General features: G+C 33.5%; 1 protein-coding gene across 3 annotated transcripts in view; it reads left to right on the plus strand.

Annotated features, from left to right (window-relative positions):
• The window catches only part of Wdsub1 (WD repeat, sterile alpha motif and U-box domain containing 1), a 44,632-nt gene that overhangs the window by 13,799 nt on the left and 15,193 nt on the right, over positions 1–15,640 (plus strand). For all 3 annotated transcript variants that reach the window (XM_076865985.2, XM_076865987.2, XM_076865986.2), the window contains 4 exons: positions 6,830–6,863; positions 8,545–8,585; positions 8,662–8,768; positions 9,704–9,883. In XM_076865985.2, the coding sequence (XP_076722100.2) occupies positions 6,830–6,863; positions 8,545–8,585; positions 8,662–8,768; positions 9,704–9,883 (362 nt within the window). The remainder of the gene's footprint in view (positions 1–6,829; positions 6,864–8,544; positions 8,586–8,661; positions 8,769–9,703; positions 9,884–15,640) is intronic.

The raw sequence follows: 15,640 nt of genomic DNA on the forward strand, positions 1-15,640 counted from the left end.
TGAATTTAATTACAATAATAAGTCATTAATTTTCATGACTGTATAATATTCTGTTGTGTGGAGGTAAAACCAAAGCTATTTCCTGGTGGTTGAACAATTAATACTCCTATAGTAATGTTTTTTTATCCTAACCTGTATTTGGCCTTGTGGGTCTTTTAAATTTTAGCTCTTCTGATGGGTTTATAGGGTTACTATGATTTTAATTTGTATTTCCCCAAAACTGTGAGGTTGGAACTCGATAGAAGTTTATTGACCTTTTATATTTTCTTCTGTTTTTAAAATTTTTAAAAATTTCTTAGATGGACACAATATCTTTATTTTGTTTTTATGTGGTGCTGAGAATCAAACCCAGTGCCTCACGCATGCTAGGCGAGCGCGCTACCACTTGAGCCACATCCCCAGCCCCTGTATTTTCTTCTTTATGAATTGCTTTTTAATGTTTCTTGCCCATTTTCTTATAGGTAATCTTTTTTTAGAAAACTTTTTTATAATCTTATTGTATTGTTTTATACCTTTATTTATTTATTTTTATGTGGTGCTGAGGTCGAGCCCAGCACCTCACACATGCTAGGCATGCACTCTACTACTGAGCTACAACCACAGCCCATCTTACAGGTTATCTTTTTATTATTGACTTGTTAAATACGTGTGTGTGTGTGTGTGTGTGTGTGTGTGTGTGTGTGGTGTGTATTTCTACACATGAATCATTGTTGGTTATATGTGTTGTAAATGTCTTTTGCCACCTTCTAGATTTGCCTTCTCAAATTTCATAATTTTAGTGTTGTTAGTTTATGTTCTGAGGTCTTGACGTTTTTTCATGTTATCTTCTAAAACCTTCATTGTTTTGCCTTTCACAAAATTGGTTTATGTGTATTAGGTGGATTAGGAATGTAGCTTCATTTCTTTCTGTATGGCTTTTTGTCCTAGGACCATTTCCTGAAGATTACTCTATCATCATCACTTACTGTGATCCCTTGTTAGAAATCAGGGCCATGTATATGTGGGTCTGTTTCTCACCCTGCTAGTGTGTCTATTTTTGTGTTCATCCTTGCTGTAATACCACTCTTTCTTTATAAGGCTTTATATTTTGACTGTTCTTAGCTCCTGACACTTCCATGTAAATTTTAGAATCATTTGTCAAATGATTCCCATTAGCTGCTCCGCATACATAAATCTCTTTGGGTGTTAGTTGGGATTATATAAAGTCTGATCAGTTGAAATGTGGGGGGAGAATTGACATTTTTGTGATACCAAGTCTTATAATCCATAAATATGGCGTATTTTGCCATTTATTTGTCTTAGTTTCCCTCAACAATTGTCTTCCACGTAGAAATCCTGCTTATCTTTTATTAGACTTATTTCTAGGCACTTAATTGTTTTGTCATTGTCATTATAAAAGTTGTGACTGATATAAGGAAATGTATATGTAAATACAATAGATTTATCTATAAAATTTATTATTTTGGATTTTCTGTGTATAAAAATTTGTAGATAATGGTGGGTTTATCCTTTCCTTTCTAATTTAAAAAAAAAATTTTTAGTTGCCAATGGACCATTATTTTATTTATTCACTTATAATATGGTGCTGAGAATCGAACCCAGTGCATCACACATGCTGGGCAAGCACTCTACCACTGAGCCACACAACCCCAACCCCTTTCCTTTCTAATTCTAATACTGTTAATATCTTCCCAGCCTTACTGAACTGGTTAATGCTGCTATGGTAATGGAAATAGTGATGACAGCCATTGTTGTTTGATTGATTAAGGCAAAGGGAAAACTTTCATTATTAGATATGATCATTGTAGGTTTGGGGGATATAAAATTAACAGGTTTTTTGTTAATTTTTTAATCATGAGTGTGTTCTGTTTCATCAGATGATTTTTTTTTCCTTGCATCTTTTGAGATGACCATAATTTTTTTCTGTTACTCTGTTAGTGGGGTGAATTACAGTGATTTTTTAAATGTTAAATCAACTTTTGTTACAAAAAAAAAAACACTTGGTCATATGTCAGCCAAACAGTTTTGTTGCCACTATTTTAATGTGGCTCTTTTATCTCCAAAGATAATTATTGTTCATCAAAAATCATAATTTTCCTTTGACTTAAATTCTAAGTCAGTGTAAAGTTCAAACAAAATTGGATTTCTTTTGTTATTTTGAGGGAATAGCTTAATTCACAAGATGGGTATACGTCTTAATGTGCTAAGCTCTCTACCCAGTTGCAACAGGGCGTATAGAAGGATGTTCAAGGCAGTGTGTTCTTGAAGGCATGCATTAAGTCCCTTTTCAAATAGTTAGTACTTATGGTGACAACCTATTAACACTGCAAGATCCTAACATTTCCTTACCTTCTGAATCATGGAAAAAGCATTAAGTGATACTCAAACTGGTTTTTGTTTGTTTTATAGCATTATAATTCTTTATCAGTTTGTATATATGTGACTTTTAGGTAACTAGCATTAACTGAAATGACCTTTCACAGTCATTCTGGATAAATGGAAGTTCATATTATTAAGTTTTTTGGTATATAATGTTGCTCTAAGATGACTTCAAATGTTTTTCTGAATATTTTTTATTTATTTGGATAAATATTTCAGGTAAGTGAATGAGTTGGAATTATAAGTTGATGAAATAAAAAAGCACTTCAGTTTTTTAGAAGAATCAACAGACATGTTTAAACCATACCTAATATGTGGATACACAAGAGCAAACCAATTTATTAGTGAGAGAGACTCCATTTGTGACTGAAAGTCATTGATAAGATAGAATGGACACATGTGAGAAAGAGGGAGATAGTGAAAAACAGGATAAGATGGTGGTATGTGAATATTAAGTAGGTAAATTGGCAAAATAGAGAATAGAATAGAATTGCAAGTTAGAAGGTGTGCTAAAGGGAAAGTATGTCAATCATAGATATGGGTGGCTATGTAAAAGGCAGTATAAAATTAATTATGCAAATATAGGAGGATTGGTGAACAGAAAGCACATTCTAAGAGGCAGGAAATTGAGTAGATTAAAATGTATTAGTCCATTTTTTTGTTACTATATCAAACTACCCAAGTCTGGATAACTTTATTTAAAAAAATAAAGATGTATTTAGCTTGCAGTTCTGGAGGTTCAAGGGCATGGCACTTACATGGAGCATATGGTAGATGGACTCAAAATGACAGGAATCCATGTAGAAGAAAGAGGTCACATTTCAAGAGAGGAAACTACACAGCATTTCAGTGTCAGAGGTCAGGCTTAGGCTTTTATTAACAATGTGCTCTAATGAGAACCAACTCAGGGTTCCACAAGGACTACCTTAATTCCTTCTGAAGGCAGTATCCAGTGACCTAAGGACTTCCCACCAGGCCTCACTTCTTAGGTGTCCTACCACTTCTCATATTGCATACTGAGGACCAAGACTCTAAACCACATCCTAACCATAGAACCAAAAGAAATAGGAGAATAACACTGAAAAAAGAGACTAGAAATGACAGAAACTAGATATTGTCAAAACTTGTTCAAACCTTATATACTATATTTAGAAAAACTCGTGAAATTTTGAAATCAATTCTAAGGTGCTAGACCTAACTATAGGAGATAGCATTAAAGGTGAAGTAAAGAGCCAGGTGCTGTGGTGCATAACTGTGATCTCAGTGACTTGGGAGGCTGAAGCAGGAGAAATACAAGTTTGAGGCCAGCCTCAGCAACTTAGCAAGTTCTTGTTTCAAAAATAAAGTGGAAAGGTCTGGGAATGAAACTCAGTGGTAAAGCTCTTGCCTAGTATGTATGAGGTCTTGAGTTTGATCCCTAGTGGTATTGTAAGGAAAGAAAACAAAAACAAAAACCCCTCTTTGTCTTGAGTTGAAAACCAATGAGAAAGAAATAGCACAGATAGAGTAGACAATGTGACTATTTGCAACTAACTTGCTCCTGAGCTCTGGCAACATCGTCCACTGCAGACTTCTCTTGCAAGGGCTAATTGGTGTGTATCTCTCTCTCTCTCTCTCTCTCTCTCTCTCTCTCTCTCTCTCTCTCTCTCTCACACACACACACACACACACACACACACACACACACACAGCTGAGTATGGCATCTTACCCCCAAACTCTCTAGTCATGTGTCATTTTTTTTTAAGTAGTAGTAGGAGGAGGCCAATAATCTTATTCTAGAAGAGATGGGAAGTGAGTGTTCTTTCTCCTCTAAAATATGCTTATTTACATTTTATTTATTTTATAAGTAAATTAGCTGGAGTTTTATTGTTATGTATCAGGCATGGTTTAAGTGAACAGCCTTCTTTTACTCAGTAGTGACCAACAGAATGAGGCTTGAGATCACCTTTCCCAAAACTCAGTCCATCTCTTTTTCCTTTATACACTAACTAACAATTTATGTCTTCCCAATGCAGTGCTCATAAAGATCACTAATGATGATCCTCCCTCTCTCTGTGCTCCCCAGGTACTGGGGATTTAACCCGGGGTGCTTTATCACTGAACGACATCCCAAGTCCATTATTTTTTATTTTGAGATAGGGACTCTGTAAGTTGCTGAGGCTCAAACTTGTGATCCTCCTGCATTAGCCTCTTGAACTGCTTCTCAAATGATACATCAAAGAGGAATTAGTTTTAATTTTATCTGGTGGTAGTCTCAGAAGATAAAATTTCCTTTTAGTTTTTTTTTTTTTAATTGTTGCTTCAACACCAGTGAGAATTTGAGACAAAATGTAATGGGAAGTGGATGGGAGGACCATTTTGAATGTAAACTTAGCAGCGTTCTAGTCAGCTCCAAATGAAGTTTTTGCTATCATCCCTTTAGAAGCAGCAAGCTTAAGTAGAACTGGGCCTAGGTCAATTAACCAAAAGCCATGTCACCCAATCACCCATTCACTTGAAATTAAAACACACACACACACACACACACGTTTCAGTTGACCAGATTTCCACTTAATAAAATCTTCAAAAGTAATATTTAATGTGCTTCTTACTCTCAGTCACATTGCTATAGCTGGATACCTGGTTTCTGTAGCTCTTATGAAAGTATTTTTGTTTGTGGATACTTGCTCAAATTGATATATCAGAGGGGTGATAAACACTGAGCAGTCCTGTCTGTCATCTTGCTAAATGTCACCATGTAGTGTTTTATTTTCTCCACATTTTTTTATTTGTACATTATAGTTGTACATCATGGTGGAATTTATTGTTACATATTAGTACATACACACAATATAACAATATAATTTGGCCAATATCACTCTCCAGCAGTTTCCCACTCCCTCCTTCTACCCACTTGTTCTTTTCCTCTGTGCTACAGATCTCCCTTTCCTTTTCATGTGATAACCCCTCCACCACCACACTTTTCTTTTTCTTTTTCCTCTCTAGCTACCACATATAAGAGAAAACATCCAATCCTTGACCTTCTGAGTTTGGTCTGAATGGTCTTAAGTTCCATCCATTTTCATTCTAATGACATAATTTCATTTTTCTTTATAGCTGAATAAAACATTGTGTACATATACCACATTTTCTGTGTCCTGTTGATGGACACCTAGGCTGGGTCCATACTTTGGCTATTGTGAATTATGCTACTATGAATATGGGTGTGTATGAATTGCTATAATATGCTGACTTTAATTCTTTTGGATAAATATGGAATATGTAGTGTATTTTTTAAGGGATGCTCAGAAATAGTGGATTTTACCCTAAGAATTTTATACACTCTAGAGATAATAACCTATATATTGAGGAATTTAGGACTAAATAAGAGTATCTATAAATTATGCTTAGCATATATATACATACTCAATTAATTTTACTTGATAGTATTTCATATATATATTTTTTATTGTAGTTGGACACAATACCTTTATTTTATTAATTTATTTTGTGTGGTGCTGAGGATCAAACCCAGTGCCTCGCACATGCCAGGCGAGTGCTCTGCATGGAGCCACAACCCCAGCCCCATTCACTCTGTTTTGAAATCTTTTTCTACATCCAGAGTGCATTTTGTGCTTCTCATCTTCTTGTATTTTATTTTAGATTTGAAATTTTAAACTGTAATTCCTATTTTGGAATTATTAGCAAGGATTCTAAAGTTATCTTTCATTAACAAATGGATGGCCTACTGAACAAGGAATTTTAAGCTTGACAATAGATGTGACTCCTATGGTTAGGCTATAATCAAATACCTTTCAATTAGGTACAAATATTGATGTTATACAGAGGGTAGTAACAATTGTCTTGCTGATATGTTTTTTCGTTTTTTCGAAATAGTGGCATAAAGACTACTTCCAAGGAGGAATAACCAGATAGAAAAATTTTAATCTGTTGTTTTAAAATTGTGTACTTTGTTGTAATAATGTGTTTTTCTTTGTATTATCTTTTTTTTTATTCCAACACCAAGTTTGGAATTATACTTTCAAAAATGGGTACCAAGCCATACGTACATTATTAGTAATTAGGGTATAACCATATCAGTGGTAGAAAACAGTGTTATCTGAAACAACTAAGTAGCAAGTAATAACTTTTCTTTGTAATGATCTTTTCCTTTTGGGTTACTAACATGATATGGAGTTGTATCTTAATTATATATCACAGATGCTTGTTCTGTTTATGTCTGTGAAGCATAAATAGCATATACTGTTTTAATAAAGTGCATAATTTTCTGATAGATTTTATATTTGGCATTTTTAAAATAAAAATTTATATAAACAAAAAAAGACTGCTTTCCAAATGCTTATGTTTATTAACCTAGAAAAGTCACTAACGTGATTTAGAGTACTAATTATATAAATGTACTTTGTTTTTATAGAAACTTTCATCATTAATTTTCTTTTTCTTTTAAAGATCAGTGGATAAGTCTGTCATAATATATGATACTGTAAGTATTTCAAAATCTTTTGTGTGACCTTAATTATGTTTGTGAAACAACTTCAAATTCAGTTAGGCATGGTAGAAAAAGTAGTTTTCTTCTATTTAGTATGCCCAATAGTATAGTATATACATTCTCCCCAATGCTAAAATAACCAGAAAAGTAATGAATTATTTCTGGGATAAGCTCTTAAATATTGCAGTAATGATTTTAAGATGGACATATTTTAAAATCTGATCATAGGAAATACAGATTTAAGAGTACCAATATCAGGCTGGGGCTATAGCTCAGTGGTATAGCACTTGCCTTACATGTGTGAGGCCCTGAGTTCAATCCTCAGCACCACTTAAAAAAAGTAAACAAAATAAAAATAAAGATTAAAAAAAAGAGCACCAATATCCAAAAATTACTTTTAGTCACTTGTTAAACTTTTATATCAGGCTTCCATAACAGCAAAGAAGGAATGTTTACCCCAGGGAATTTGGAGAGTGTAACTGAAAGTGAACTACTATTCCTAGAGACTGGGAAGATTGAGACACTAACATAAAAAAGATCAGGTTATTGTGGAATTGAAAAAATGGATCCACAGATCTGCCCATACATCTATGTGGGTAAAGACCAAGAGTATGAAGAAGAATGAAGGTTTTACATATAACAAAGATATAATTGAGAAAAATAGAAAAATATTCAAGAGAAAATTGGGGTTGAATGGAACCTTATAATGATTGAGCTTATACAGTAGCTATGCCAGCAAATCAATTAGCATGTCAAGCCAAGTAATCTAAACTTTAGTGCTCCACACAAAAGTTCAAGTCACTGAAAGGTCTGAAAGGAAATGGGAAAGAATACTCAATCTAGATTAGGTAGATCTTTAATAGTTCATCAACTTTGTGTATATGTGTGTGTGGGGGGTGCTGGGCGTTGAGCCCCAGGCCTTGTACATGATAAGCAAATGCTCCACCACTGAACTATTTCCCCAGCACTCTCATCGACTTTTTGATAGTTTATATTTGCAAAAAAAGTTATAACATTAAATTTTCTTTGTAAAATATATATAAGTTCTAGTTAAATACATCTATATATTGGTTGGCCACTTAAGTATATTCAAAATATAAGTGACAATTTCTATTCACTGACTTGTGTCACATGCTATAGCAAAAACACATTTTTTTCATTTAACACGTTTGTGTTACTATTAATAAATTTTAAAAAATCATCAAATGCCAAGGATCTGTTGTACTAAAACTGTCTAAGAAAGTAGTCAGTAGACAATAATGCTGGTGCCTGAAAAAGAGTGAAATAAGCATTTGATACTTTGTGCAGTACTGGGGATTGAATCAGGGCCTATTGCATGTGAGGCAAGCACTCCATCATCCAGCCCTTTTAAAATTTTTATTTTGGTAACAGAATCACACTAAGTTGCCCAGGCTGGCCTCGACTATGATCACGTTGCCATAGCCTCCCACTTAGCTGGAACTACAGCATGTACCATCACATCCACAGTACTTGATAATACTATTAGTTATAAATGACATTCTTTGCTATTCACTGAAGTTCCAACTGATATTAGTTACTACTAATACATATGAGAATATGCGTAACCTATAAATAATGTATGTCAAGTGAATCTTCATCAGTAACTACTCTTACCTAAGAAAATATTAAAGCTGTTTTTGTTGTTTTCTTTCAGAATACTCAGAATATACTTCACACATTGACCCAGCATACCAGGTCTGAACTTAATCTCATTTTGTATTAATATAATTAAAAAATTAGAAGATACGTAATGTTTATTTTTATTTACTAGGTATGTTACAACATGTGCCTTTGCACCCAATACCCTCTTACTTGCTACTGGTTCAATGGACAAAACAGTAAATATCTGGCAATTTGATCAGGAAACACATTGCCAAGGTTAGTAAGTTAATCATCTTCAACCAAGTTTAACCCACTCACTACTGAGATCAGACATTTAGTAACTCTTTTCTCCTCTTTCGTTCTCCTTTTCTCTCTCTTATTTTATTGTTAGGGGTCCTTGTGCATAACAGTGCCTTGTGCATAATAGGCAAGCGTTCTACTGAGCCTGAAATTGGGTAAATCAGAGAAGCCAGTGTTAAAGTAGTTGACCTACATTAAAACTGTTGGTAAAGACTTTTGAGTGCACACTCATATCATACCTCCCATGGTTTTGTATGTTGTTTATTTGTACTCCATACTAATTTTTCAGATAAATGTAGCCTGAAGCAGAATAGTAATTATAGTTGTATTTTGCTGGCTTTGTTTTTGGTGCATGAAACAACATTGGCACATAATTTAGGATTTTATTTTTGTCACTGTTAGAATTAACTAAAAATGCTGGTGCTGACATGCAGATAGATGATAGAGCAAAAACCTTTGCTGGTATGAGTTTTATATAATAAAGAAAAATTGTTTTTCTGGAGTGAAAAAGAAGTTCCAAAAGAGTAATATTTGATATAACATTAAGTAATATTAAATAATACTTTATACATAGTGATAATTGATTTTTTGAAATTCTTGGAAAGTTAGCTGAGCATGGTGGTGCATGCCTGTAATCCTAGTGACTCTGGAGCCTGAGGCAGAAGGATTCCAAGTTTAAGGCCAGCCTCAGCAATTTAGCAAAACGCTGTCTAAAAATAAAAAGGGCTGGAGATGTGGCTAAGTGATTAAGCATTCCTGTGTTCAATTCCCAGTACCGCCCTGACCAAAGGGATTTAAATTTAAATTTAAATTTTTAAACTTTTTCATTTACTTTGCAGTTCATAGTGGGAATGGTTATGAAAGACTTTATTATTAACCTCACTTGTCTTTTCATGTGTGTATGTGTTTAGCAAGGAGCATGGAAGATCAGCTGAAGCAATTTACTGAAGATTGGTCAGAGGAGGATGTCTCAATGTGGCTTTGTGCACAAGGTTTAAAAGACCTTGTTGGTATTTTCAAGACGAATAACATTGATGGAAAAGAACTGTTGAGTCTTACAAAAGAAAGTCTGGCTGATGATTTGAAAATTGGTAAGATTAGTGAAAAACAGTCTTAAAAACAACTTTTAATTATTTACTCTGAGGTTGATTTTAGTAATCATAACAGAATAACAGCAAGTATTCTGGTGTGTAGTTTTTTTTTTTTTTTTTTTTTTGTCTAGAAGGAGAGTGTATTTTTATTAGATTAGGCAAAAGAAAGTGTTACATAGCATTTATTTTGGTAACTTAACCTAACTTGTAATTGGAATTTAAAAAATCATTTTAAAAATTGATATGTAATTCATATACCATAAAATTCACTCTCTAAAGTGTACTATACAGTGATTTGTGTGTGTGTGTTTTCTCCGAGTTGTACAGTCATTGCCACTATTTAATTTTAGAACATTTTTATCACCTCCAAAAAACCAAAATCCCAAACCCATTAGTTGTCACTGCTATTCCCCTTTCTTTTTGGTTCCTGGAATCACTAATCTTTTCTGTGTATATGGATTTGCTTATTTGTGACTTTCCTATAAGTGGAATCATATAATACATGGCCTTTTATGTCTACCCTCTTAGTATGTTTTCAAGGTTTATCCATATTTGATCATGTATCAGTACCCCATTCCTATTTATGACTATTATTCCATTGTATGAATTTATTGCTTTTTGCTTACCCATTCATCAGCTGATGGAATTTGGGTTATTTCCATCTTTTAGCTATTATGAATAATGTTGTTATGAACAATCATGTAAGAATCTTTGAGCATTTCAGTTTTCTTGGGTGGATAATTAGTCTGAATTGTTGAGTTATATTGTAACTCTTTGCTTAACATTTGAGGAGCTGCCAAGCTGTTTTACCTATGCAAGGTATTCTACAATTCCACAAACAGTATGTGAAGGTTCCGGTTTCTCACATCCTAAATAATACTCATTTGCTTTTTAAATTGTAGCCATTCTCGTGGATTCAGGTTTTGATTTGCATTTCCCTGCTACTAATGATGTTGTCATAATCCATATGGGCTGCAATAACAAAAATCTCATAAACTGGGTAGTTTATAAGCAACGTAAGTTTATTTTTCAGAGTTCTGGAGGCTGGAAAATCCAAAATTATTGTATTGGCAAAGTATTGTTATCTACTGAGGGACTATTTCCTGCTTTATGTATGCCTTCCCACTGTCTCTGCATGGTGAAAGGGGCAAATTTTCTCTTTTGTGCCTCTTTTTATAAGGGCACTAATCCTATTTATGAGGACTCTACTCTCATACCCTAATTACATCCCAAAATTTCCAGCTCCTAACACCATCTTATTAGCGATTTCAGCATATGAATTTGGTGGAGGGGAACACAAAATTCAAAATTCAAACCATAGCAGGTGTTGAGCATCTGTTCCTTAACTTATTGATCATTTTTATACCTACTTGGAGAAACATCAATCCTTCGTCTTTTTTTTTTTTTTTTTTTGGTGGAACTGGTGATTGAATGCAGGTCTTCACACATGCTTTGGGAGCACTCTTAATCACTAAGTTACATCCCTAGTCCTTTATTTTATTTTGGGTCTTGCTAAGTTGCTGAAGCTGGCCTCAAAATTAAGTTTCTACTTTCTTAGCTTTCTGAGTACCTGGGATTACAGGTATGTACCACTATGCCCAGAAATGGTTTTTTGTCTTTTATTTTTGTTTTGTGAGAGTTTATATATGATTTGCAAATATTTTCTCCCATTTTGTGGGTTATCTTTATATTTTCTTGATAATATCTTTTGGTGCACTGGTACACAGAAATTTTAAATTTTGATGAAATCCTATTTAACTGTTCTCCCTCCAATTATTGCTTGTGCTATAGGTGTCATATCTAAGAAACAATTGCTTAATCCCAAATCTTGAAGATTTATACTTTGTTTTCTTCTGTGACTAAGCTTTAGAACTTAGAACTTAGGTCTGTTTTTGTTTTTGTGATACTAGAGATTGAACCCAGGGCCTTCCACAAGCTAGGCAAATGCTCTTTCAGTGAGCTATAGCTCTAGCCTTTTTTATTGCGTTTTCAGACAAGGTCTTGCTAAATTGCCCAGGTTGGCTTTGAACTTGCAACCTTTGTGCTTCCTGCTTCTTGAGAAACTAGGAATATGGGGGTGTGCCACTGCACCTGGCTTGGCTTAATTTTTAATATAGTGTGAGATAGGGGTTATCTTAATTCTTTCATGTGTGGATATCTAATTGTTCCAGTATCTTTTGTTGAAAAGATGGTTCTCTTCCCTTTGAATTTTTTTGATACCCTTATTGAAAATCAGTTGCTCATAAATGTGATGTTTATTTCTGGAATCTTAATTCTGTTTCATTGAATGTCTGCTCTTAGGCTGATACCATATTGTCTTATTGTACTTTTGTAGTAAGTTATGAAATTGGGACGTGTATTTGTCCCCCATCTTTGTTGTTGTTTTCAAAATTGGTTTGGCTATTCTTGGTCTTTTGCTTTTCTATATGTGTTTTAAGATCAACTTGTCAATTTTTGCAGAGCTATTTTGATAAGAATTGTATTGAATATTTAGTTCACTTTAGAAATTGGCATTTAACAATATCAAGTCTTCTAATCCATAAACATAGGATGTTTTCTTTCATTCAGATCTTCTAAATTCTTTCAACAATGCTTTGTAACTTTCAGGTTTCCATTCATTTTTGTTAAGTGATTTAATAGTCAGGGATTTTTAGTGTATTCATAGAGATGTACAACTATTATCACAATCTAATTTCAGAATATTTGCATTGCCCTCAAAAAAAAAAAAAAAAAAAGGAAAGAAAGAAAAACCTGCACTTGTTATCAGTACTCCTTATTCTCTCCTCTCTTTAAGCCCTGGCAATCACTAATTTACTTTGTATCTTGATGAATTTGCCTATTCTAGATGGACATTCCTTACGAATGAAATCATATAATATGTCCTTTTTTTCTTGGTTCTGGAGATTGAATCAAGGGCTTTCAAGATGCTAGACAGCTACTTCCCTTTCTTATTTTAAGACAGGGTCTTGCCAAGTTGCAGAGTCTGGCTTTGAACTTTTGATCCTACTGCCTCATCCTGCTGAGTAGCTAGGATTACATATGTAAACCACTGCATCTGAAAATACATATGTCCTTTTATATTTGACTTCCTTCATTTAATATACTTTCAAGGTTTATCCATGTTCTTGTATGTTTCAGCACTTCATTCTTTTTTATGGCTATTTCAGTGGATGACTATACCACATGTTGTTTATCTATTCACCAGCTGACAGACATTTGGTTTTTCCACTTTTGACTATTATCTATAATGCTGCTGTGAACATTAATGTACAAGTTTTTTCATGCCTGTATGCTTTTTTTGTTCTCTTGGTTATATTATTAGGAATGCAATAACTGTATGTTCAACACTTGGAAGATCTGACAGACTATTTTCCAAAGCAACTGCATTATTTTACTTTCCATTAGCACTGGGGCTAGTTTCTTATCTTTGCCAATACTTCCTATTACCTGTCTTCTAGCTTATAGCCATCCTAGTAGCTTGAAGTGGTATTTCATTGTGGCTTTATTTATGGTTAATGACTGGTACATTTTTTAAGTTGGCCATTTATGTATATTCCTTAATGTGCCATTTTTGGTTTGTTTTGTGGTACCAGGGTTTAAACGCAGGGGTATTTAAACACAGTTTTGCTCTGGTTCTTTTTATTTTGAGACAAGGTCTTGCTTGGCTGCCCAGGTTGTCCTTGTACTTGCAATCCTTCTTCAATCTCCCAAGTAGCTGGGATTACAGGTGTGTGCCATGGAGCCCAGCATCCTTTGCCCATTCAGAAATTACTTGTCTTTTTATTATTGATATGTAAAAGTTGCTTTTGTATTCTTATAAAAAAAAGCAAACTTGGGAGTCTTAGTGCCTTGTTTTAATAAACATAATAACCAGCCACTCTTATCAATATGCTATAGTAAAACCTCAGTCAACAGAAAGCTTGGGAAATAGGGTATCTGTATTAACTAATGAAGAGTGAAATATCAAACATTTTACTATAGAAAACATTTTAAAATACAATAGTATACTTTCTTTAAATAGTAAATATAACCTTTTAAGAAGTCAACAGGGTTGGGCAAGATGGACCACACTTGTAATCCCTGCTACTTAAGATCTAAATCAAGGCCAGTCTGGGCTATTTAATGAGACCCTGTCTCAAAATAAAAAAAGGCTGGGAATGTAGCTCAGTGGTAGAGTGCTTGCCTAGAACGTGTGAGGCTCTGGGTTCCATCTCCAGTACTGCAAAAACAGTAACAACAACAAAAACACAATGGGGATTTTTTTTTGAAAATACTTAGATGGCAAAAGTTATGTTGTCTGTTCAGGTCATATCATGTAAGTTACTTTTGTATTGCTAATAACTTCTTTACTTTATAATTTACTCACTCTGAGAGTAGGTAATAGACTGTAGGATGTCTTTTATTTTAAAACGTCTGGTAAATTTAGCATCTTAGTTGATTTCTCATTAATCTCACATAATGAATCTTTACCTTATCCAGCAGAAGTATTTGACACTATGAATTAATTTTAGACTCAAAAAAGGATGTTTGAAAATAAAAGCACAATAAAAAATGAATAGAAATAGAATTCTGTTTTGGTTGTTAGATAAATAAAAAAAAAAAAGATATTCTTACAGGATTAAATTAATGGCCTGAAATATTGTTGTAGAATGAATCTCGGGTTTAGCAGTGATAATCAATGAAAATAAGTTCCATAAAATGTTAGAAGTTCAATGAAACGACAGATTCAATGGTAGTTAATGATGAATTTGAACAATCATGAATAGATACAGAAATGTTGCATATTTTCTAATGATTCTATGTTGAGTTTGGAAAGTTGGGAAACTCAACAAATTAGAAACAGAATAAATTAAGTAAACAGATTACATGTTTTTATATTTATATTTTCACATAATCCTGAAGTATCTTCATTCTAAAGGCTCAAGAAGCTACCCTTAATCTTCTCAAGTGCTATTTTAAGATACAGTGAATCCTTTTAGTCTTGAATTTTAAGAAAAACAGATCCTTTCTCAGAACAGCAAATTGGACTAATAGAGAATTAAAATTGGGTCTGAAAATAAATGTAAAAGGCAAACTGATGAATGCATAACTATTGTGCTTGCTTTTACCTTGTGGTATAATTTTTAAAACAGTTCTAATGTCAGTATAAATTAATTCTGAATTTGCTTAACATTCAACAGATGGAGGAAGTTGATTGAGCAGTAAAGTATATTGATCAAAGTAGTATATCCATTGTTTGACATTTAAAAAATTGTTATGGAATTAAACAGTCTATCAAATCTTCTATCCATGGACTTTTTGTAAATATACAATAAAGGGACTTAACTGCATATGAATATTTGAATCTGGTGCTTTAACCAAGGTTAATAGCCATTTTCTAGAATTCCTAATGAAGCATAGTAGACACATAGTATTAATTAAGGAAGTAAATTCTTATATCTAGTACTAAATTTGCATAAGGAATTTCCTGACAGATTACAGGTTCAAAAGATCCTTAATGTTGAGAGGGATATCTTTTTAAGACATTTGTGAATCCATGAATTTATAAACACTACTGTAATAACATGTCTTAGAATTTGGAATTGTTGGGCTGGGGTTGTGGCTCAGCAGTAGATCGCTCATCTAGCATAGGCAAGGCCCTGGGTTCGATCCTCAACTCCATATAAAAATAAATAATTAACAATATTGTATCCATCTACAACTAAAAATATTTTTTAAAAAAAGAATTTGGAATTGTTGTAAGTGATATAATGATAG

This window comes from Callospermophilus lateralis, chromosome 9 (assembly GCF_048772815.1).
Source record: "Callospermophilus lateralis isolate mCalLat2 chromosome 9, mCalLat2.hap1, whole genome shotgun sequence".
NCBI classification, from domain to species: domain Eukaryota; kingdom Metazoa; phylum Chordata; class Mammalia; order Rodentia; family Sciuridae; genus Callospermophilus; species Callospermophilus lateralis.